Source organism: Carassius gibelio, chromosome A13, assembly GCF_023724105.1.
Source record: "Carassius gibelio isolate Cgi1373 ecotype wild population from Czech Republic chromosome A13, carGib1.2-hapl.c, whole genome shotgun sequence".
Classification (NCBI taxonomy): domain Eukaryota; kingdom Metazoa; phylum Chordata; class Actinopteri; order Cypriniformes; family Cyprinidae; genus Carassius; species Carassius gibelio.
In genome coordinates this window covers 1,518,256-1,545,755 of record NC_068383.1, presented here as the reverse complement: position 1 = coordinate 1,545,755, position 27,500 = coordinate 1,518,256, and the positions used below count along the sequence as shown (strand labels likewise).

General features: G+C 36.1%; 1 protein-coding gene across 1 annotated transcript in view; it reads right to left on the bottom strand.

Annotated features, from left to right (window-relative positions):
• Positions 1 to 27,500, bottom strand: part of LOC128025833 (adhesion G protein-coupled receptor A3-like) — an 82,168-nt gene that overhangs the window by 24,106 nt on the left and 30,562 nt on the right. Inside the window, exons 9-14 of the mRNA XM_052612377.1 lie at positions 25,864 to 26,086; positions 24,665 to 24,814; positions 21,149 to 21,310; positions 20,097 to 20,303; positions 3,112 to 3,301; positions 2,588 to 2,796 (exon numbers count right to left, since the gene is read on the bottom strand). Coding sequence (XP_052468337.1) covers positions 2,588 to 2,796; positions 3,112 to 3,301; positions 20,097 to 20,303; positions 21,149 to 21,310; positions 24,665 to 24,814; positions 25,864 to 26,086 — 1,141 coding nt within the window. The remainder of the gene's footprint in view (positions 1 to 2,587; positions 2,797 to 3,111; positions 3,302 to 20,096; positions 20,304 to 21,148; positions 21,311 to 24,664; positions 24,815 to 25,863; positions 26,087 to 27,500) is intronic.

Here is a 27,500-nt window from a genome sequence, read left to right as displayed (position 1 = left end):
AGGTAAAGTACAGTTATTTACATATATGATCTAATCACGTCACGTGATATGATGCACGTTTGATAAATGCTGGAATCAGTGCGATTCAGCAGTAACTGGCTGGGATCTGCTAAACTGTATAAAAAAGGGTAAAACAGATTAGTGACAGCATCGAGGGTGCTGATGGAGAACAGACGCTGGAGAGCAGTGATCTACACAGGAACATCTGCAGCTCTAGAGCAGCTCAACAGGTTCAACAACAGCGTCAGATTAGCACGGCACGCGCGTGCACGGAGAGCTCGGGATATAAACGCGCGTCACAAACGGGTTGAAAGCCTCTTTTTCTCAGTCACTGCGGACTGCGGGTGTGGTGACTGCATCAGCTCTCTCTCTCACACACACACACACACACACACACAAACACTCACATGCACAGCTAAACGATAAACAACACGCAACGTTTTCTCCTCATTTAACGCGTGAAGTTCAATTTCAATACACTCACTGTGGAAAACCACTCTGGTCCCCACGCACCAGAATCGATCATATAACATCTCGAATTAAATTGACTATTCGAGAAACACTCTGATTTTTCATGCACGCGCTGCTCGCGGTTTCCCTCGCGCATCCCGCACGATGATATTTCGATCATCCGTGCACAGCCGAAGCATGCACGTGATGTGTCGATGCATTAAGCGCGGTGTTGCACCGGACTGACCTCCCAGTCGATGGAGTCCCACTCGTCAGAGAACATTCGGCGGCTGGGAGCTCAGCTCGCGCGCTCGGCGCCACTAGGGACCATCGGATGACATCGCGCTCTCAAAATCCACATCAAATCGCTCTGAGGCGGCGAGATCCCACATATCCTCCCGAGCACGCGTCCGAGTCATGAACGCGCCGCTGCCGCTCCTTGAGCTGCGCGTAAAAGCGCCGCGCTCCTCTCCGCCATGAAGAATGAAGAGCCCTCGCTAATTACTCATTTACCCGAGGCTCCCAGCGCGTACAGTTACACGTACTACAGGTTCAGTCCTTGTGGAGTGAGTCCGGCTCATATCATCCTTAACAAGAGTACTGCATTTCACGCGCAGCCTGCAAATCCAGCGGTGCGCCTTTAAGGAAAAGTTGTTGTATAAGGGCTTTCCGAGAGCCGAATAGATCCTGACGGGTTCCTATTGTGGCATTTCGACCATAATCGGAAGCAATCCTAATGGGATGAGTCAAAAATCCTTTAAGAATCGAATGAGATCCGACTGGATACAGAGACTCTTTTATCCTCAGTTGGTTTGATTTCAGTTGATCCTGAAGGATCTGGTGTGACTCTTGCAGCGCCTTCACTGAGGGGGTTAAAGCTGCTCCAAATTCTGTGGAAAGACCCCATGCAGCATAAAAGCAGCCATAAAACATGCAGCTCTGAGAGAGGCGGCTCTGATGCGGCTTTACATCTGTCTAAAGTGATGCAGTATCAGATCTGACGGTGCCATGACAGCTTCACTTAATATATAATATAATATAATATAATATATAATTCGTATCTGAATATTTTGAAATTAACTACTTGTGCACTTTAAATATACTATTTCCATGTTTCTAGATTCCTATTTTACCATAGCCCTGTCTTTCCATAAAGGCTCTTTATATGTATTCTGCCAGCTATGTGAGTGCAGTAGATTATTTTTGTTTATTGCAATGCGTTCCACTTTTTGTTTTTGTTATTTTTGGTTCTCAATTCAAGTTATAATATTTCAAATTATATGAAATACATACCCTATACCCTAACATTTTATCATATTTTAAAATAAATTAAATTATATTATTTATGCATATATATATATATATATATATATATATATATATATATATATATATATATATATATATATATATATATATATATATATATACATACAGATGTGTGTGTGTGTGTGTGTATTATTCAACTTATATAGTCATTATGAAATTATTTGTGCATTTTATTTTTAATCATTTTATTAAGAACTTTGTATTGTCATGTTCTTAGATTCATATCTTCATTTTTTTACATTTACATTTAGATTTATGTAAATTACATGACTTAATATTTAATTTATCACAATATGTAATTTTTACAAAATAAAATAAAAGGTAGAAACGACATTAATAGATTCATATTTTAATATTTAAAATGATTTAAATGACATAATTTGTGCATTTTAAATATCTGGGTAAATATTCTGAATTAAACAGTCTAAGCCGCTTCTGAGCCTGCTTTGCAGTGTAAAGGCGGCATTTGATGATTCTTGTTTGATTGCATCTGCTTGCATATTATGATATATACTGCAATAGCAGTCCAGCACATATTTCTAGGAGATTTTTTGACTGAAGTGTTATTTTGAAATGGCACGCACTGCAAACAGCGCTACACAAATAAACGTGCACTGAACTGAATTCGCACTCGTCGATAGTCATTTATACCTCATTATCAAGTGCACACATCCATACCTCACACCATTCGCCCTTGCAACACTAATATTTACACCATAGCACTTGTGTTTGCATGCTCGCTGTGTTCCACTGGCTCTGCGCCTCCACGATAGCTGTAATCTGACTCTGACGAGCGGGAGACTCTTACCATGAGCACGGCGAGGTTGTTGTGGCGCGCGCAGTGGATGGTGGTCGTGTTGTGCGCGGAGCCCGTTATGTGGCAGCCTTCCGCGCGCCAGCCGCCGTGTCCATCCAGCAGATCAAAATCCCAGTATGCCGCGGTGGGGTCTACACCCAGAGAGAAGTGCCGGAGAGCGACGGTAACCGGCTGCACGGGGCTCCCGGGGCTACACCCATCTGTACAGGAGAGCAACACATTGCGTCAAGTAACGACCCGAGAGGAAAGTCCTCAAGTGTTGCATCAATATGGAAGCTGATGCATGCAATCACGCACATGCACGGAGATGTGCATCTCAAATGAGCTTAAGTGCGCAAGCAAACAAGTCCAAACTCGTGCACAATAGCAACGCAACAGTTGCAACGCGCATGCTTTCTCATAATTGCATGTGACGTGTTATTGACAAAATATTAAATTGCAAACCACTTATATACTGAAACGCAGTGATGTATTGAATGCACGAATGAAATGCATGGGGAAAACCGCAGCCTTACCTAATTTGGTGAACGCAACTGGTGTCGAAACGCTTCTGCGCTTGCCATCGTCCGCAAGATTTGACGAATTCCCCGTGCACGGAAAGAGTTTTCCATTGCGGAAGACGATCAGCTGCAGCTTACAGGTGCAGTTCTCCCCAGACCGGGCGCCAGCCAGCGGGAAATGTATGGAGGCGATGGCCACCGTGTTCTGCAAACGGGGAAACGCATGTGAGACATGTGCATCAGATGCGCAGACGTGTGTCAGATCCTGTCTGATAGAGAGAGAAGTGGGGAGTGCTGGAGGAAGCAGGGGTTCTGCTGCAGAGCGGGAAATGATTCCGAGCAGCACAGCTCACTACAGCATCAGCCTAAAGCAGCAGTCTTTAACCAGAGGGGTTATCAGCATCAGCATCAGCATCAGCATCAGCAGCCTGAGAGGAGTTCACCTCTTTATCTGTTAGGATAGTGGGGAATATGTCACTGTCTACTGCAGATGCTAAAGGAGAAGAAAAACATGCTATTTTGGCCTTCTGAAAACACTTCTGAGATTAAAGTGATAAGCAGGTGTTGATGCAGAGACGGTGTTTTGAAAAGCAGAAAAGATTAAACTGCTTTTCAGCTGAATACCATTTAATGATCAAAACTGGCAAGGAAAATAATAATAATACATATATACATATATATATATATAAAACCACTGAACAGTGTCAATCATCATCATAATGTGTAAAAATAAATAAATATTAAAAAAAATGTATATAAATAATTTAGAATTAAAATATCAAATACCATAACATAATAATAATAATGATAATAATAAAATAATGCATTCCAGTATTATGACTTATAATAACTGGTAAAAAAATAAAATAAAATAAAAAAACATTAACCTATTTTTTTTTCTTTCAAAATGTATTATAATAAAAAAATAAAATACAATAAAATATATTAATAAAAAAATAAAATACATTGCAATATTATCACTGGACAGTACATACATGATAAAAATCTCGTCAAATAATAAATAAATAAATAAAATCAATATATACACCAATAATCCCATAAAAATATCTCTCTCTCTCTCTCTCTCATATTATACACACACACACTCACATACATTAATAACCCAAGATTTTCAGCACTTTGTGCAATCCCCGTTACATCTAAAACATTTTGAGGTTGGGAGTTACAGGGTGAAACCCGCATTAATTCAGACACGGTGATGAAGAGTAAAGCTGTGTGTCTCGGCTCATGTCATCAGTGCTTATTCAAGACTCTGATATAAGGTTGTGTGTAACGAGTGCTGTTCTTAGAAAGCCTGCCGTCAGCATTCGTCTGCTCCAGGAAGGATGTCGAGCAGCGAGGAGCTCCATTCACAAAACCTGGCGCCTCTTTAGTCATGGCATGATTTCCATATGTGACTCACGGCTGGAGCTGAAAGCGTCCTTTACCCAGAGTGCACTGCAGCAGCCCAATTACATTCCAGCAGCTCTTCAATGCAGCAATGCAGCTCTACACCACACACACACTTTCTCTGAATGAATAATGACATTTATTTGAATTTGTCTCGGTAAGACGTCTCTCTTTTCACCCCGACTGTATCTGCTGTATCTATAAATAAGTGTCTGGTTCCTCCTCACTTCTTCTTGTCCGTGTGAAGAGCGCCGTTCAAGCTCTTTATAAAGGCGACGTTCAGCACCAAGGACAGCAGCCAAACACATTTCATCAAGGGAATGGTTCAGATATTAAGATAAAGAAATAACCTTTGAAGAAACCAAGATGCTTCTAAGCCTAAGTTTTGTATTTTTGCTTGCGGTAGACTGAGAGAAACAGGTTGAACAGAAAAGTTTGATCATAAAATATGTGCATCAAAGATCATCCGGTAGCTTTATATGAGTAAACATATTTTTGAAGTGCATCCATGCATTCATACATACACAAACATTAGTTTGAACAGATGCAATCCAGACAGAATGCAGAAAATGAATCTGGTGTAATTAAAAGAAAAGCAGAATCCATGCAATGTCACAGTGAGTTTGTTATTTACTGTAAAACAGACTAAACTTGGAGTAAATGTTGGTAGGATCAATCAGTTTCAGTGATCCTTACAGTAAAGCAACTGTGCACGAAATAGAAAAGGACAACTTTGTGAATGCATGATATATTAATTTCAGTGAATGCAAAATGCAACACATTCAGCTGCGACACGTTCACATTCATTTCAATGCCAGGGTTGTGGGTTTGATTCCCAGAAAATGCATGGCTTAATAAAGTGAATAATGCAATGCAAGTTTCTTTAGATAAATGCATTTGCCAAATGCATGAATACAAAATTGCAATTTTGAGAATGGATCAAATCAGTCTGTAACAGAGAGAGCATAACATCAAAATGAAAGAGACTAAGTTACAAAGCTCTCCTCTCTTTTTTGCGCTTGGAGAATTCATGTTGCATTACTCGGAGAAAGAGAAGAAGAAAAAAAAACCTTGTCATGCTATACAATGTTTGGACTAAAGAGGAGTTTTCACACAGAATATTATATTTTTACATTCTCTGACGAACATCAAAGCAGTGTTTGTCTTTGCAAAACATCACCAACATATAGTACAGCGTTTCTTCCTGTGTTTGGATAAAAACATCTACTAAAAGCATAAATATAAAAGTTTTACACTTATTCTCCGGTCCAGGAGTGGAAATGGTGCATCTAGGTATTTTCAGCATCATTCCTCCGGTCTTCAGTGTCACATGATCTTCAGAAATCATGGAAATATGATAATTTTATGATAAATTATCAATGCTTAATTTTTTATGTTTCTTATTATTTTGCTGCTTAATATTTTTGTAGAACCATGTTCCCCATCATTCTTTGATTAATATAAAATTATTTTTTGTAACATTATAAAATGTCTTTATTTTCATTTTTTATTAGATTATTATTATTATGATTATGTACTTAAGTGCTAATGTATTATTGGTGTTTATTAATAATGTTTCTTATTATCAGTTTTGATGATAATAAGAATGTAACTTATTATTTAACTGTTTATTTGAGGACAGCAACATTAAAAATGTCTTTATTGTCACTTTTGATTAGTTGAATGCATCCTTGATGAATAATTGTATTAATTTCTCTTCTTTTTAAACCCCAAACGTATGAATGTATCACGGTTTCCACAAAAATATTGTGCAGCACAACGATTTTCAACATTGATAACAATCAGAAATGTTTCTTCAGCAGTAAATCATCATATTAGAATGATTTCTGAAAAGTAATGATGCTGAAAATGCAGCTGTGCATCACAAAAATAAATTACAATTTAACAGCTATGCACACAGAAAACAGATGTTTGAGATTATAATAATATTTCACTATTTTTACTGTATTTTTTTATCAAGTAAATACTTCATTGGTGAGCAGAAGAGACTTATACAAACATTTTAAAACCAGGATTATTCCGTTAGCGTCTATTAGCTGTCAATTAATGTTTTTGTGAGTTTTTATGAGCTTGAAAAAATTGTCCATTAATGTTTGTCATACGCATATTTCCAAAATCAGACACAAGACAGAGATGAGAGTCACTAATGCATCAACGGAGGACATAAACGCTGCTATTTGGAGTCTGAGAGCAGCTGAGGCCAATAAACACATTACTGAGACTGACACAACCGGACCGAACCGTAGCCAAACACCATCAGCGCCATCACAACATGAACAATCATCAGAACATTATCTCTCATGGGTTCATCTTCACAATCAGAATAAACAAAACAGCAGCTCTCTCCAGCTGAGAAAGTGTGTCGTGATCTGAGGAGCTGAAGTCTGTGTTTCAGAGGAAAGGCTTTCATCTGAACTGACATGGAAGCAGCCTTTCTCTGAATCTGAGAGAAATCTCACACAGCACTCGAGTCCTGAATTCAGTCCGATTCAGATCTCTCATGCTGAATATGAGCCAAAGTAATCATGACCTCATGGAAGTTCATCTCGGACCCGAAACTGATGCTAATCAAAGAAAAAAGCAAACTTAATGTCAAGTTTTTGTGCAGGCAAATGAAATCAATCTTATGTCGTGTTCTGGTCATTTTGACATGAAGATGCTAGTTAAGATAGCTTTTTAGGGATTTACTAGCCATTTGAAAAATAATAATAATAATAATAATGTGGGTGGGGGGAGGGGGCTTTTTAGGGATTTACTAGCCATTTAAAATAAATAAATAAATAAATAAATAAATAAATTAAAAAAAAAATTGGGGTGGGGGGAGGGGGCTTTTTAGGGATTTACTAGCCATTTAAAAAAAATAAATAAATAAATAAAAAATAAAAAATAAAAAATAAAAAATAAAAAATTGGGGTGGGGGGAGGGGGCTTTTTAAGGAAATTTACTAGCCATTTAAAAAACTGTACTGATTTTTTTTTTCTCCAATGTTGCTAATTTAATGTAAATAATAATAATATAAAAAGTTAACTATCTAGCAGTGCTCAAAATGTGTTTCTCTAATGATAAACAAACTAATTAATGAACTAATATTACGGTAAAGTGCCCTAAAAAGGGTTCCTTTCAGAAATGACAAATGAGAGAATGCCCGCTTTGTTAATGTGAAATAATAATTTTAAATAAAATGATAACATATCTATAACTAGTTCTCAAAAAATGATCATTTAAATTTAACCAATATGATACTCAACAAGACGAAAATACTTAATTTAAGAGCAGAACTGGATGCAGAACAGTTTTTACATGATAAATAAAGATGCTAAATCAATCAATGCATTACAGTAGTTTGACAGAATACCGCTTTTACTCTGACAGTATTCACAATATGACACATCATCTCATACATTAATACTCAATTTAATAAATGCTTCTACTATTGCATTTGCTGGTGTAAAAGTCACTCAATGTCATCTGCGATTCAGAAACATGATGCATGAGCAAAGAAACCTTTCATATGTTAGATCGCTTTCTTAATAATTCCCTCCATCGTCTGCCTCCTTTATGAGTGTGTTATGAACAGCTAATCAGGCGCTCAATCCCACAATCCTCCTCTCCTGTCTCTCTCAGCACAAACAAGGCCAGGACAAGTGCTGGCGACCCAAGGCTTGTAAAGCAGCCGCTGAAGATCGATTTCCCAGGAGAGAGTGTGTCTGATTGATACAAAGGAGCCGCACAAACGTTTCCATCCCTGCATTGACAGATTCATTAGAGCAGCTTCCAGCTAATACATCATTCATGCTTCCAGCGCCGTCTCACGCAGACACGAGTGTCCAAACACACCGCATTCAGAGATAAGAGATCACCGCACTGAGAAAACACACTGAAGGATGCAGTTTGAAACTATACTGAACTACAGTGTAGAAAATTTTGGGAGTGGACGGTTTTCCCAGAAGTGGAAGATCAAGAAAAGGTTAAAGAAAATATAGTGCTACACACAGATTTACATAAGCATTTGTGGGACAAAACTAGCCCATTCCAGTCAAAACAGCCATCAAAATTAAAAATATGCACTTTCCATACCTTAAAGGAGGAGCATACGGCTTTTCCCTGACCACGGGGATTTGGGGCAAAAATGCCACCAAAATGGACAAAAACACCCCATTGCACAATTAAATTAATTCTATTGCATCTTTAGCAAACAAAGGGAAAATGAATGGAAAGTGTTGATTTTTGTATCAGCTCATTTTGGACCATTTTTATTTTTTACACGATTAACCAATCACGCGCAATTCTGTTGAGTTTATGAATGCAATGGCCAATCAGAGACGTTCAGATGAGTCACCGCTGACTGAAATCTGCTCTCCTGAATTCTCTCTTCTTAAACAACAAAGTGCAGATGTGCGTGCAATGTAAGAGATTCATTTCACACTCTTTATTGATTATAATGATTTAAAAAAAAACATTGAGAGTGCTTAAATTTTCTAAGTTAGTCACAATGTTCTTGATTTTCGCGTTTCGAGTTGACCGTGGAAATAAAAATGTTACAATTAGCAACTTGCGAAGTTTTTATTCAGTACAATAAAAAATATTTTATTAACCTACATGACACCCATATTTGGTACTTGCATCATAAGCCAGGTTTCAATATACCAGTTCTCAAATAAATAATACAAAAATGGAATTTGCCTCTCTGATGCTAAAAAATAAATAAATAACGTGCATAGAAACAAACAAACAAACAGTAATGGGGTTAAACAAAAGTGTACTGCAATCATGAAAAATACCATTCAACTACTTTCGGAAAAGGAAAGTAAGCAACTCATTTTTAAAAGACAAATATATTTATGAAATTACTGAGCTTCACCAAATGACAACAAATCTGATTTCAGAGGTAATTCTGCCCTACAGCTTCAGAAACAGTATAAACAATACGCAAACATCACAATCAAACGCCATTATCAGATGCTTCCTTAATGACTTGAGCTTTTTGTGAATCACAAACACATGCAGTTCTGAACCCAATCTCAGCATATTAAACAGCTCACATCATTCCCTTCAGCATGAGAAACACACACTGACCTCATCAAGTGCTTTTTCAGATTGGCCTGAAATCCTCCAGTTTGCTCCCAGATGAATCACAATTAATCCACAATGATGCACGAAAAACCATTTAGAAAAATACAGGGACTGAATTGATTAAGAGAAGGTCAACTAAAGCCCTCAAACAGGCCTCAAACAAACACTTGCTGCCTGCAGACAGGTATAACAAAATAAAAGTCCCTCAGACCTCTGTCTTCCTGTCAGGCTTAAAAAAAAATATATAAAAAAATAAAAAAATAATTTGTCCAGACAGGAAATTAAGTAAATGCACAAAAAACTAATTTTGGGGAGCATGTCTAAAATATCTTACAGAAACCATCGGGGATTAGGAACATTTCGCAAAATGGTTATAAGATCAGGTACATACCCAGCGACAACCTCTTTACAGCAAAACAAAAAACATATGTATAGCCCGTTTCAAAAAATGATTTATGTCTATATAGTTAATTTAGCATATTTTTGCTGACTGCGCTATTCTCTCATTATGCACACATGCACTTCATGTAGTCCTGGGTAGTCTTAGTTCTTTGCAGTCCTGTGTTTTTCGTCTATATTGTCTCGTTTCACTGTATACTAACTCTATAGAGCTGGAATGACAATAAAGCTACTCTGACTCTGACTCAGAATATATTCAAATTGTGATTTTTTTTTTAAACTTGTTTTATTTAATATATATATATATATTCCTTTTTAATTCATGCATTTTCTTGTGTTGTGTCTGTTCTCATCATGCAGCATTAATTATCAACTTGAACAATGTGGATAGAAATATTATTTGAAAATACTGATGTGAACTACATGGGACCTAATTTTAAAAATGACTGTTCATAGATGACCATAAAATGGACATTATACAAATGTCACTTATCACATCCCACAAAAAAAAAAATCAGACACACACACACACACACTGACTCTCACTCACTCACTCACTCACTCACTCACTCACTCACTCACTCACTCACTCACACACACAAACACACGCACACGCACACAGACACACACACACACATACACACACACACAAACACACGCACACGCACACAGACACACACACAGACACACACACACACTGACTCTCACTCACTCACTCACTCACTCACTCACTCACTCACTCACTCACACACACAAACACACGCACACGCACACAGACACACACACACACACACACACACACACACACAAACACACACATACACAGACACACACACACACACACACACACACACACACACAGACACACACACACACACACAGACACACAGACACACATGCACACGCACACAGACACACACAGACAGACACACACAAACACACACACACACACGGACACACACACACACAAACACACACAGACACACACACACACACACAGACACAGACACACACACAAACACACACGGACACACACACACACACAAACACACACAGACACACACACACACACAGACACACACACACACACACACATACACACACACAGACACACACACACACATACACACAGACACACACACACACACACACACACACACATACACACACACAGACACACACACACACACACACTAAATGCTCAAATCCATATTTAACATAACATGCGTCTCTGAACGATCTCAAATCTGAGATGCAACACATGAATTATAAAGCAGCACAGCACAAATACTGTTGTTTCTCAGTTATATCTCTGCCTTCCCTAAGTCCTCCTCTGTTAAAGTGAATCATTTTTAAACACCTGTTTCTTGGCATTGTGTGCATTTCTATAAATTCTCACAGAAGCAGTAAATGTCAAATATAATGCTCCACACATGAGTTTGTAGCTCGATGATGGTCATAACTAGAGCAATAACTGAAGGCTGATGAGTTATCGTACAAGCAGAGATAATACAAAATATAAAATCTAGCATGTACTTCCTGCTAAATATACTCATCTACAATCTAAATGTTGCTAAAATGTCCTTTTCTTTTAAATGCATTCTTTTTCCAAGTCATGAAATATAAATATTATAGTTTTATTTAAGTATCATATCTGTGGTTTTAGCAATAGTGATCAATAATGTTTAGTATTTACTTAGCAGTGCTTCTTAAGATAATCATATTGTGTGCAAATAAAACTGACAAATAAAGTCGCTAGGATGTTGATCCTTTGATAAACGTTTCAATTTATTTTATTAAGAAATGCTACAAAGTAACAGTTTTCCCTGCTGTGATACTATCACATTGGAAGTATTTGATGCAGAAGTTTTCCTCTTGAGGAATCCAGCTAATATTATACACTAAAACAACATATTACAGGAAAAGGCAGATGTATCGACTCAATTTAACACATCAGCTAAAGAACGTACTGCAGACAAAAAAAAGCATGTGATGCTTCAGCAATATTAAAGGAATATTGCAACCAAAAATGAGAAATCTGAACATTGAGGTTCTAAAATCTTGTTTGATTGTGTTGAAATATGACATGTTTTTACAGGGGTAATTTCACCACCATTTCTTTTTTTTAGGAATAAAATGCTATATAAATCAGTATAAATGTTACTTAGAAAAAAAAAACTCTATAAAAACCTTGTATGGTGTACAGAAGTGTTCCTGAAGTGGAGATAAAAAAAACTAATTTTGACAAATAGATAAAGTGCAATAATAAAATCAAAAGTGGAGAAACTAATTTTGAGAAAAACGTCTTTATAGACATGTAGTCATTGAAATCTAAGTGCTCAAAAATGCCCAAAATCTCCAAATGCACCAGTGCATGAAAACACAAACACAAAACAATGGCTTTGACTATAAATTAAAAAGTTAATAATGAAACAGTCCAGAAATATTGATGGATTTGAAGACATCTGGCATCACTGCACAACAACTACAGATGATTCTTCTACAAAACCCTGTAAATAAATCCAGCTCAGACCTGTTGGAGCTACAGCCTGCTAACCAACAAATGTTGAGTGAATGAAGCGGAGATCTTCAGGAGAAAATTGTGTTAACTGAAAAGCCATCTCGAATCCTAATGCTCTCATAAACAAAGTGATAAACCGAGTGAGATTGGGAGCGTCCGATGGGAATGAAGAGGCTCAGAGAGTTGGTTCATCTGTTGGCTAATACGAGCAATGGCTGAAAACAATGAGTTTCACACCATGTTTTTGCATCTTGGTGCACAAAAAATGTTCTAATAAACATAAATATCTTTAAATATTTAGGTGACATCTACCCATGGACGGATGGATTTCGTGGGAATCAAACCGACTTGTACTTCTACTTTCTTACCATTCAATTAGAATTGCTCAGATGCTTCATCCTGTTTGCTGCCTCCTTTAAAATGCAACACTTTTACACATGCATTAATGAATTTGGCAGATTATCTTATTTAAAGTGACATTGAATTGAACATAACCCATGTCCCCATTTTTCAAAACGCTTATAAATCATACAGAATGAGTTTTTTTGAGAAAGTAAAAATGCACAAAGTTTCCTGTGAGGGTTAGGGTTAGGTGTAGGGTTGGTGAAGGGACATAGAATATACAGTTTCTACAGAATAAAAACCATTACACCTATGGGATGAACACACTTTACACAAAAACAAACGTGTGTGTGTGTGTGTGTGTGTGAAGAAGATTAAACCGTCTCTGGTCATATCTGGACTCTTGTAGTGACCAGTATGGCAACACTGATAAAGCCGAGAGCAGACAGATACATCCATCAGTGAAAACCTCAAAATCAGCCCAAAACACGCTCCTGACGAGACGCTGAGATGAGCACGCTCCCATTTGTCAAATACAGCACGTTCAGCTCAAGTTAATCCAGCTCTGTGAACCTACATTACGGTTTATGGGTTTGGCAAAAGAGGCAAATTTAGGTCAAAACGCACTCATCTAATAAAATAAGCTTTAGAAGTACAGTTATTTCTGATTTTCTTAAAGTGACTTCACAACAGACACAAATGTGATCTTATTTTACATTAGATACAACAGTGTAAACTTATTTGTTACTGTACTGTATTTATAAAATGTACAAGTACTTTTATCAAAAGTGACTTATAACACATTCAAAGCCCCTCAAAACAAATATATATTAATTACCAATGTTAACTAAAACTATTCAATTAATTGAAATAAAGCTGAAATAAAAAGAAAAAAGAACTAAAACTGTAAAAAAAAGAAACATAATAAAAACATACGTTTTAAATTTACTAAAACAAACTAAAATGAACTCGAAAACTGAAAATATTAAAATTTAAATAAATTCAAATGTAAACAAAAATGTAAAAATATTCAAATTAAAAATGATTTAAAATCAAGAGAAGTTCAAATTCAAAATACTACTAAATAATATATATTAATATTAAAATTCAATGATGAAGTGGTCTTAAGAAGTGCATATAATCTTTTTTTTTTGTCAATTAAAATATATATATGTATAAATGACATTATATTATATGACATGCTTATTGCAGACAAGAGTGTCTCATGCACAAACCTTCCTGCCATAAAGGAAGAAATAATCACAGACAGGAAAACACAGGCCATGAGAAGAATAAAGCGCTGGAGAGAGAGCAGGAGTTAAACTAACAAGGTGTTTCTGTAATTAACGTACGGTAACCCTGCTGCTGCTTCTGAGACGCTCGTTCATCTCAGAGTTTTAATTGAACAAATTACTGTACAGGGTAATTATCATGAGACCATCCTCTTCTAGGAACTACATGAATTACATGATGTGATTTGAGTTTTTCACCGCAGCCATTAGCGGAAATAAGAAACAGATGCATGTGAGAGTCATCGTGAAGCATGTGAAAAGATGTGTGTGTGTGTGTGTGTGTGCATGTGCGTGTGTTTTATGACTGTATTTACTGTATTAGATCGATAAGATTCGATTAAGGTAGAATAAAAGAAAGCGTGATTCTCAGGACAGAAAATGACAAATAAAAACCATTGATTCTCCATTGGTTCTCTCTTAAAGGGACAGTGCACTCAAACATTATGTCATTATTTACTCACTAAACCTGTATGAGGTTCTTTCTTCTGTTGAACACAAAAGAAGATAATTTGAGGAACGTCGGGAAACCAAACAGTCAATGGTAGCCATTGATTTCCATTATATATATATTTTTTTTCTTTCTCAATGGCAGGTCAATGGTTACCGGTAATTATTTGGTTCCCAGTATTCTTCAAAATAGCTTCTTTTATATTCAACAGAAGAAAGAAACATGAGTGAATGATGGCAGGATTTTCATTTTAAGAAAACAAAAACTTTTTTATATTCAAATAATTTTCTTGCAGTGAAAGCCAAAAACATCAGGCTCATTTTTGTATTTTCTTCTGTCTCTGGCTGTAATTCAGGAATATGCATCAAATAATGTCGTATGATCTGAGAATGTATATCATAGTTGTAATCTGGCTAAGTTATTTTCAAAAGCAAAAATATGCTACAATATGCATTATTTTGAGTGAGAAAATGTGCCGTGAGACAGTAAAGCAACCATTATTTAGTAGCTCAAAATGAGTCCGAAACAAGTGTTGGATTTCTTCTATCAGATATGATGCAGCGCTGTGTGTGTGATGATTCTAGAGAAGCTCAGAGCTCATCAGTCAAACTCAGAGCGGTCAGATTTCAGTGATGGTTTGGTTTCTTAGTCTCACTGTGGATGGGTCTATTCTGCTTTTATTCAGTGATAATGTAGCCGTGTATTTCACAGACTCAGATCTGTCCTGTGTATCTCTCTCTCTCTCTCTCTCTCTCTCTCTGTCTCTCTCTCTCTCTCTCTCTCTCTCTCTCTCTCTCTCTCTCTCTCTCTCTCTCTCTCTCTAGCGCAGTGGAGATGAAAAGCTCCCAGTGTTTCGGCATTCAGACGCGTTTCTCTGTTTGCTCTTCAGGTGAGTGAGAGGAATACATCTTTAATGCAGCTCTGCAGATGAGCCGGCTAAACACACACACGAACACACACACACGCGCGCGCACACAATCACACGCACACACAAACACACACACACACACACACACACACACAAACACACACACACACACACACACACACACACACACACACACACACACACACACACACACACACACACACACACACATACACAGACACACAAACACACAAACACACACACACACACACACACACACACACAACCACACACACACACACACACACAAACACACACACACAACCACACACACACACACACACAAACACACACACACACACACACACACACACACACACACGCACAAACAAACACACACAATCACACATATACACACACACACAAACACACACACACACACACACACACAACCACACACACACACAAACAACACACACACACACACAAACACACACACACACAGACAAACACACACACACACACACACACACACACACACAAACACACACACACACACACACACACACTCACATACACACACACAAACAAACACACACACACACACAAACACACACACAAACAAACACACACACACACACACACACTCACATACACACACACACACAAACACACACACACACACACACACACACACACTCACATACACACACACACACAAACACACACACACACACACACACACACACACACACACACACACACACACACACTCAAACGGCTACAAATGGAGGGGATAAATCTCAATCTCAGTTTATTTAAAAAACCATGGTTGACATTTGTGCTGAACAATATAATTTAAAAGAAAATGTAAAAAAGAAAATACAAAATGACTATAAGATACTGAATACGACAAATGATTGTTTAAACAAAAACCCATTCAGACTCAGCGATTATAAGCATTGCCAAAGAGATTGGTTTTAAATTTTGCTTTAAAACTGATTCTGATGATATTTATCTAATAGAGGGCAGTAAGCTATTCCACAGTTTTTAGTGCCAGCTATGATCTTCAGTCTAGATCTAGGGACCAATAAGAGATTTTAATTCAATGGCCTTGGATATCTATCTGGAGTGTTTATACTCAAAAGGTCAGAAAGACAAGAAGGAGCAATTCCATTTAATTCCTCAAAAACAAAGAATATAATTTTAATCTCTATTCGAAAACAGACTGACAGCCAATGCAAAGAGATGTTCATATTTGTGAATACCAGTCAGGCGTCTAGGAGCTGCATTTTGGACGGTTTGAAGGCGATTTATATAGGATTGGCTAATACCTTTATATGCATTGAGTTGCAGTAATCACAATGAAATAAAAGCATGCATACAGTAACTCAAACTCTGCAAACGTTTAAAAAAAACTCTTAACCTTGGCAAGGAGGCTTAGCTGAAAGAAATTAGGTTTAACTACTGCATTGACCTGCTTATCAAAGATCAGAACAAAATCAAAGACAACACCTACATTTATGACAGAGGGATTGATGTATGAAGCAAGGTTACCTAAGACTTGGAATGTGTTGCCAGAAACCGCCAAAGGCTCGAACATGACTGCCTCCGTCTTACTCTTTTTTAAGAAATGTTTTATACATCCCAGTTTTAATATCTGACAAAAGTCTGGTCATCATTTTGCTTAAAAAACACATAAATTTGAGTGTCGTCAGCATAACAATGAAACGACACTGTGTTTATTAAAAACTGAGCCCAATGGGAGCATATATGAAGAAAATAAAATGGGGTCAAGGATAGATCCTTGAGGAACCCCGAAGGTCAAAACATTTTTATTTTTTATCAGACTTTTGATTTCTGTACTATTTCTGTGAGGACAGAAAGATGACCAAATGGACTGTGTAATATTTGAATCTGTGTGTGAGTGATGTGATCAGATTATGATATTATCTAAATCTCCCAGAGGCGACTGACACACAGCAGGCAAATGAAGTCTGGATCAAAATCCATTTCAAACCAAAGTCAGCGAGTCGTTCACTTGTTAGTGTGTATCAGGGCAGACTGATAATCACTTATACAGACCTTGAAACTGACAGACAGAGATCAGCCTGCGGCTTTAGTCTGAATTATACTTATTCCCTTATAAATATAATATAATATATTTTTTTGTTTTTTTTTACATCTGTGCAGCAGTGCTTCAGTCAGTCTGGTGATCGAGTCTCAGTGTGATTGTGGACTGAAGTCTGATCTCCTCATCAGAGCTCCTGAACTCACAGCTGGACGTCCAGACAGAGCCACAGATGTCATTAACACCTTCAGCCCATCAAAACCATACTCCTGTTTTAGCTTTTGTGGCAATAAGTCAAGAGAAAGCTATGAAAAACACAGAAATCCTGTCCGTTTCTATCCAGTGTATCTGAGTAGGGCTGCAACTAACGATTATTTTGATAATCGATTAATCTGTCGATTATTTTTACGATTAATCGATTAATCGGTTTATGTACTTATATTTTAGTTTTTTCCATTTTTTCCCCAAGTAAATTATTAATAAAGGGTCTTTATCATTCAGCATAGATTTTTAAGAGATTTTAACCATTTTATTGTCATTGTCATAAAATGGTTATATGGCATTGTCATATCCTCATCAAAAATATACCTGGAGTTGTTTTATTATGTTAGTAATCCTTTGTCGAACTCTTCTGCAATCAAAACACTGACCCATACTTTAGCAAAATTCACAAGGAGATTTCAAATATTGTTTTCACCATGGCAGTCCTTAGAGCTCCTAAAGTAGTTTAACATCCCAAACAAAGCTTAAGGAATCTTTGAGAACATATTTTCACGAAGTATAAGGATAAAACAGAATAAAATTGCAGTGCATTGTATTTTATTATTTACTGGGAAAAAGCTTTATAGCTTATGCTGTGAAATTTTAAACAATCCATCGAAAAAAAGTGCCAATGGCATGAAACCTGAATGGAACTCACAATTTAAAGTAAAACCCATCAGAAGGTTGTCCAGAAAAAAAAAATTGGGACACACACAAAAAACCTGCTGTGTGAAAAAGAGCATTGAATACTTAGAAAAGAAGTGCATTTTAAATATACTCAAACATTTACCTCTCTCATTCAGTCATAATTAGGCTGCAAGTCTGAATTATGAACTGGTAAACGACAAACTGATCACATAACATGTTTGTAAAGCTTTAAATGTTAACTGTTAAAAAGCAATGTTATCAGCTTTTACGTCTAAACATTTGCAAACAACCTTGTACTGGAGAATCTGCACAAATACAATTCTTAGGGGCCGCTCACATATCGCACCTAAAAACGCGTGGAAAACGCTAGTCGCGCCGCTTTCTCCTTCTTTCCAAAGTGCTCGGGCAGAAGCGCCCCTGAGGCGTCTGCCTTTGCTAAGCAACCATGACGTGCTCTCTCCATGACGTGCCCTCTCCATGAAGACCCGGAAATTTCAGCAAAGGATAAATGGATGCGGTGTGGACGCGCCTGGAAAAACGGGCGCATCACACCACGTGCGTGTCGCGACCACGTCGCTTCCATTATGATAGTGCATACTGCGCGCCTACATAGGAAATAACGAACTTGAGCACGCAAAAGACACGATATGTAAACGGCCCCTTAAACAATTCAGTAGTGCAGAGTTTACAGGTTACTCTTCATTTTGAAGGCTCAAAGTAAAGTACTCCCACTTCCCGCTGAATGCTGGAGAGACGCTGTTCGGGAAGCACGTGACATAAAACGAGGCCAGCTATTGGCTATTCGCTACTTCACCTGCTGTACTGGCTGAGTAAAACCTCCAGTGGCTCATTACTGCCACACTTTGGTCACCGCAGATTTAAAATATGCACGAAATGAGCCGCTTATGGCAAATAAAATTTATTTAGCGACGAATCGATTACTAAATTAGTTGACAACTATTTTAATAATCGATTTTAATCGATTAAATCGATTCGTTGTTTCAGCTCTATATCTGAGACACTGTCTTATGTGTGCAAAGAGTGTCACACAATAATATGCAATTAAAAAACAATAAATGTAATATATAGAATATAAATAAAATAATAAAAATTATATATATATATATATATATATATATACATAAAATTATAAAATATTTTACAATTTTACAAAATGTTTTTTATAATTATGAAATGTATAAAATGAATAGTTAAAATCGAAAACATTTATACTTGTAAAAATGTAATTTAAAAAATATAGTTTATAAAAGTATATATAAATTGTTAAATAATTTAACATTTAAAAAAATAACATTATTTCATTATAGATTTTAAATTAAAATGTATAATTCCAAACATTTATAGTTCTGAAATGAAAAAAAACAGCTTCATTTAAATAAAAAATATAAAAACTACAAAATATAAAATATCAACATATTTAAAAAATAATATATTTTATTGTATAACAATTACAAAACAACCTAAAAGAATAAATAAATCAATAATATATATATACAATTATAAAATTTTAAAATGTTAACATTTAAATAATTTTAGACTCAAAGCATTTAGAAACATAATAAAAATCACAGAATATGTGGTGGAATGGTTTTTGGCCACGTCAGACGGTTTGTGACAAGCCTCACCTGTTTGAGCTGACCCATGGCTGACCCGGAGATGTTAACCGTGTGGCATCTGAAGTTGAGGAGGGTGTTGTGCTCCGATAAAGCACTGCTGTGACCTGCATTGGCCACCGGGGGCAGCAGAGGCGGCCGCTGCACCACCGTACACAATAAACCCATGAGAGCGTCCAGCCGGAGCGTCAGCACCTCCAGAGCGATGTTAGCCGAAACCTGCCACAAACACACACACAGGACGCTACGTGACCCACTTTCCTCACACTAATTACTCGCTGGAAAATAAACATCATTCATTGTTCCAAGTTCTGCTGAGTGAGTGAGTCAAGGACTGATTACGAAAATATAAAAAGACTAAACAAAGACGTTTGTTCAACGATGCCAGTCTGTAACCTACATTATCAGAATAACAGCTCTGAGGCAAACGCGTCTGTCATTACGTCAATATTTACACATTTAGAAGAAAAAAACCCACCTGGGATATAAACAGCATGTATTAGTCCACGGATTCACAAAACTCTCAATACACCAGGGAATATATCAGCAGCACAACATCAGTGTTTAACGAGCAACATCTCCAGAGATATACAGGCCGGTTTAGCAGGGTAATCATAGCCAACTAAAACCATAATTAAAACCATTTAAATAAAAAAATAGACAGAAATAAAAATAAATGCTAACAATGGAAAAACAAATTAAATTAAATTAAATTAAATTAAATTAAATTAAATTAAATTAAATTAAATTAAATTAAATTAAATTAAATTAAAATAAAATAAAATAAAATAAAATAAAATTAAATTAAATTAAATAAAATTAAATAAAATTAAATTGCCAAGGTAACATTTCTCACTTATAATATTACTAAAACTATTATAGTCTCTCAATGATACTTTTTTGAGATCTCACATTTTCTGTTAAGCTGATTCAAAATTTGTAAATAAAATACAATAATCAAGTAAAAAAATAATAATAATAAGCTCCTTTTTTAATTATTATTTTGAAATAAAAAACTATTCCTCGCTAAGGAAATGTGTGGTAAGATGCGGATGGAGCGTCACCTTTGAGATGCTGGTGGTGTTTGCTCCGAGAGCGAGGTCTGCGATCCGCTCCACACACTGGACGATCCGTGTACACGCACGAGCCTCGTCCTGAGCCATCCAGAGAACATGCTCCTCCACCGCCATCATGTTACTGGCCACGTCCAACACCAGATCAGACAACTACACACACACACACACACACACACACTTACACACATGTTTGTTTTTGTGTAAAGTGTGTTCATCCCATAGGTGTAATGGTTTTTATACTGTAGAAACTGTATATTCTATGGCCCTTCACCAACCCTACACCTAACCCTAACCCTCACAGGAAATTCATTATATTACTTTCTTGTATATTCCCATACGTTTTTGTTTAATAGAGATATGTTTTTGCGTTCTTAACTCATGCACAGTTCATCTCCATAAACGGCCTGTCCTGAAATAAATTAATGTCCAGTATAAGCCATCAACACCTCTAAGATTCATTTAAAGGCATGATTAGGACGGTTATGTCTCATTTACTTCAGTGGCTCGTCCTCGTTTAGTGGAGTAAAACTGGCCATAATCACAGCTCTTCTGTGAGCTCTGAATCATTACATTACTGTAACTGCGTCTTCGAGTCTTCACTACAGTGAACGAGCGACGCTGGAATAAACTCTGAGCGTTTCAACAGCACTGAACTGAGGGAGCCGTTTCAGTTAAAGTGAACAAATTAAGAGAATTCATTTCAGATTCTCACACGCACATTTTGTGCATGCATCTTTTCAGACTAAATAGCTGTGATTAGTTCTAGTTAATATAAAATATTATTCAATTATTACGTTTATTTCTACAATCTAAATGCAAAGTAAAAGTGTTATTTAGACATCTTTCGCTAGGAAATTGCTAGTTAATTTTACAAGTAACTCATTGAATTAAACATGAATTTCCGAAGGACAAAGATTGAAACAATATTTTTCTTGTGAAATATACTTCAAAAACATTTATTTACAACCTTAAAAAATTATTTAACATGCATATATATATATATATATATATATATGAACAACATATATTTAAATATATAAGATTAATATGGTGAAGCTCAATAAAAAATATATTTTTAAATAAAATTCAACCTTAATGTATTTCAAAATGTATTTCAGGAAAAAAAAAATACATTTGCTTTTTTACAGCACTGCAAATGTGGATGGAATATGCTACATCAAAACTTTTATAATGATTTACTAATGTAATGTCATATTATTTGTCTATAATAAACTAACTCATGTGCACTGCTGCTTTCCAAAGTGTTTATTTCCCAGTACTGATGAAATGTAAACCTTGAATGTTCAATTAATTAAACGTGAATAAGAGCCTCTTCCAAATGAATGCTAATATTTGCATACTTAGCATGTAGCGTGTGTCACATATAGCAGAGCAAGTGTTATGTCATTAATAAGAATTTCCCCAAAGCGAGTGTGTGTGAGTGTGTTTTCTCCTCGTTCACACAGAAACAGACTCCTAGAGCTCTTGTGACGGAGTGTGAGCGTCGGCCGGTGTTATTAAAATGCTAAACGTGTTGAGTGAACATGTACGTAACACTTAAAGCTGAAAATAGCTGATAACAGTGTGCAGAGCTCAAATTGCATCTAATTTGCACAGCAGCAGAAGAAGAAGAGACGGAGTGACACGTCAGAGCAAGATATACATGTGAGCGGACTTCACTTCACACTGATCACATCACGCTCTTCCTCGGGGTCTGTCTCCTGCTTTCAGAAACACTCTTAAATCAAGATGAAGTGAATTTCAATTAAATGACAATCATCCAGATCAAGTGAGTGCTTATAACCAGTGTAATTTCAGCATCACAGAAATACTATTTTATTAATATTTTGAATTAGCTTTTATTTATATTTCCAGCTCAATTTTAAGGGCTTACGCTTTATTTAAGGGTATCTTAACTAGTTTCTTATTAGAATGCACATTTATTGAGTATGACCCATTAGTGGTAATTAAGCACATATTAATTCCTTAATCTACATTCTCATACTTAAACTTAACAACTAACTTAACAACTATTAATAAGCAGCAAATTAGGAATTTAAGTGTTATCTTTTTAAAGTTTTTTTTTCTGTTTAGATTTTATACATTTTTATTCCTGTTTTAGTTCTAGTTTTTGTAGTACGCCAAGTTAAACTAGATTAAAAAGTTTGTCAAGACTAACTTTAGGTTGTCTTGAGAAAGTATAAAGCAGTTATAAAAGCTTGAAGTTTAAAAGTTTGAACTATAAATAGATTAGATAGATGTTGATAGCATGTTTTTATCATGATAAGCCTGTTACTAGCATGATTAACATGCAGTTAACATGTTGTTACCATGTTTCTAATGTAATTTGCATGTGTCTAGCATGAGTAGCATGTCACTAGCATGTTTTAGCATGATACGCATGGCACTAGTATGTTTTTAAGATGATACGCATGTTGTTAGCATGTTGCTAGCATGTTTCTAATGTGATTTGCATGTGTCTAGCATGATACACATGGCACTAGCATGTTTTTAACATGATAAGCATGTTGCTAGCATGTTTCTAATGTAATTTGCATGTGTCTAGCATGAGTAGCATGTCACTAGCATGTTTTAGCATGATACACATGGCACTAGCATGTTTTTAACATGATAAGCATGTTGCTAGCATGTTTCTAATGTGATTTGAATGTGTCTAGCATGATACACATGGCACTAGCATGTTTTTAACATGATAAGCATGTTGTTAGCATGTTGCTAGCATGTTTCTAATGTGATTTGCATGTGTCTAGCATGATACACATGGCACTAGCATGTTTTTCACATAAGCATGTTGTTAACATGTTGCTAGCATGTTTCTAATGTAATTTACATGTGTGTAGCATGATACACATATCACTAGCATGTTTTAGCATGATAAGCATGTTGTTATCATGTTGTTAGCATGTTTCTAATGTGATTTGCACGTGTCTAGCATGAGTAGCATGTCACTAGCATGTTTTTAGCATGATAAGCATGTTGTTAGCATGTTGCTAGCATGTTTCTAATGTAATTTACATGTTTTATCATGATTATAATGTTATTAGCATGTGGCTAGCATGATTATCATTTTTCTCAAGCTAACCTAATTAAATGAAAAATGCTGAAGTAAGTTTAAACACTTTTTTATGTAAACTAAATGAAAATGTATAATTAATTTAAAAATATATATATATTTCTATTTTATTTTGTTTTAGTTGGTTTACTATAAGAACCCTGCTTACAACAGGATATTTTGACAGATTTATTAATTTATTAGTTTTATTAATTTATCAGGTTAAAGTTTAATTTTTTTATTTCCATTTTAATTCTATTTTAGAACTTCAGGTTAATATGATTGAAAATGAGAAATGCTTGGAAAAAAGTAGCTAATAATGATTTTTTTTTTTTTGGCAGATATTTTTAATTTTAAGCTTTTTTTAATATCTCATTACAGTTTTTATTAATATGGATGGATGGATGGATGGATGGATAGATAGCTCTCACCTCTCTGACATGATCCACCAGGCGTGTGAGTCTCTCTACCAGATGAGTGACAAATATCACATCCATCATGTCTCCAAACAGCGCCGCCCTGCTGGTGAGAGACGAGAGCTGCTGAGCCACCATCAGAGCACTGGAGACATTCACCGACATCTGACAGAGAACCAGAAGATTATAGTCATCTCTCCATATCGAGTGACATCAGTGTATCTCTGCGTGTGCATCTGGACTGCTGTTCAAAGGTTTGGGGTCAGTACATTTACACTTATTTAAAAAGGATGCATTGAATAGTTCAAAAGTGAGAGTAAAGACATTTTCAAATAAATGCTGTTCTTCTGAACTTTCTATTCATCTGTGAATCCTGAAAAATTAAATGCATCACAGTTTCCACAGAAATGTTGTGCAGAACAACTGTTTCCAAGAAATGTTTCTCAAGCAGTAAATCATCATATTATTCTGATTTCTGAAGATCATGTGACACTGAAGACTGGAGGAATGATGCTGAAAATACAGCGGAGCATCACAGAAATACATTACACTTTAACACAGATTCACACAGAAAACAGCTGTTTTAGATTCTAATAATATTTCAACATTTTTACTGTATTTTTGATCCAATAAATGCAGCCTTGATGAGCAGAAGAGACATCTTTTGAAAACATGATTCAGAACGATTATTAGCAACAAATGTTTGACAAGAGGTCTTGGTTAAAATATATGAATGTCCTTAAATTTCATCAACAAACTCAGAAATAAATTACATTTTGGATGATTTTCAAATATATATATTTTTAATGCCACTGTACAGTCGCTCTTAAATTTTTCAGATGGTTATTTCATACTAAAAAATAACCATTTGAAATGCATGTTTTGGCTTCTAATATTGTGTCAGGATGCATTAGCGTTTGAACATTTTCATGTAAATAATAAATCACTTTAGATTCTGTCTGAATCTGTGTTTAGCACTGATCTAGTGTGATCAGAAGATTAGCCAATCAAGTGTCAGAGATTCCCTTGCTGCGGATGCTTTCAGCCTTTAACACACTAATGATTGAGTAAATCAAGGTCAAGCTGAACATCTGCTCCACGCCAGAAGCAATTCCAGCAGGATAACGGCTCTTTGGCAGCACCATTCAGTCTGAGACTGCAATAAAACACTCGCTGTTGATGATGATGATGATGATGATGATGAAGGTACAGACCTGTGTGAGCTCATGCAGTCTGCGGGTGGACTCGCTCACATATGAGCACTGGTTATAGTCATGCTCCGCCCAGCGGCCCGTGCGGTCACACCTACGCCACGCCCTCTTCTCCTGAGGGGCGGAGTCAGAGCTGGACCACGCCCTCTTTTCCTGAGGGGCGGGGCTAGAGCTGGACACGGCACACGGCAGGAAGGCCATGAAACCAGCCAACGTCTTCGGCCACCTGTGAACGTGATTCGTCAGATCAAGAGTCTGTTTTCAGTTCACTGACGTCACCTTTCTCTCTGTGATTTGAGTCATTTTCAGTAGATCATTTATAGTACATTTATAAATATAATAATTTGTAGATTTCATAGCTCTTTGCCAAATGTTGTGTTTGGAAAGCATGTTTCTTTACTCTAAATTAAACCTTCTGTGCTATTTTTCCAAGATAACGTGATAACATTCAGATGGTTTACACGACCAATCAAAAGTTTGGGGTTTATTTTTACATTATTAAATTTATTGGATCAAAATACAGTAAAAACAGTAATATTGTGAAACGTTATTACAAAAGTCCAATTATTTGGACAAAAATACAGTATTTTTTTATATTATTACAATTTAAATAATAATTTAATAATAATTTCTATTTAAAATGATAATAATTTAAGCTGAAATGTATTCCCGTCTTCGATGATAGCATTTGATGATGGAAATTAAGTATAAGAAAACCAATATAATATAATATTTTTATATATTTTTATATTTTCTATTACACACACATTTTCTTTTACTTTCAATACCTCTCAACATCTTTGAATAATTTAGATTTTTACTTAATAACAGATTAATAATAACAGAATAATAACAGATGTTTTCTATGTGAATATCCGTTAAACTGTAATTTATTGCTGTGTTCAAGCTGAAATTTCTCAAGAAACTTTTTCTGATTATTATCAATGCTAAAAACTGTTTTTGTGGAAACTGTGATGCATTTTTTATATTCCAGGATTCACAGATGAATATAAAGTTCAGAAGAACAGCTTTTACTTGAAACAGAAATCTTCTGTAACATTATAAATGCCTTCACTGTCACTTCTAATCAATTAAACGCATCTTTGCTGAATAAAAAGATTAATTTCTGACCCCAACCTGTTGAATGGCATTGTCTTTTGACGAGTTTCTCAAATGAGTTTGTGAACATAAACCGTGTCTGTTTGTTGTTGCCAGTTATTCACAAATGACATTAATTCCTCTGCTAACTACAGGCTAATTTTCCAGCCCATTACAGACGTGTGCTGCATAAACACATGGAGCTATAAAAGCAGCAATCAGAGAACTGACATTAAAACAAAAAAGGAGGCACTGAAGCTTCACAAATATACAATCGGTGTGGTTTTTACAGGCATAGTTCACCCAAAAATGGAAATTCTCCAAAACCTCAACATTGAGAGCAGCCATTGACTTCCATACTATGGAAAAGAAGTCAATAGCACTCTACAAAATAGCTTCTTTCGTGTTTGACAGAATAGAGAAACTCACAGGTTTGGAACAACTTGATGACAGGATTCTCATGTTTGGGTGAACTGTCCCTTTAAGCTGGCGCTCTGGTGATTGGTGTGTGTGTCTGTGTGTGATGTCTTTAGCCGTGGACA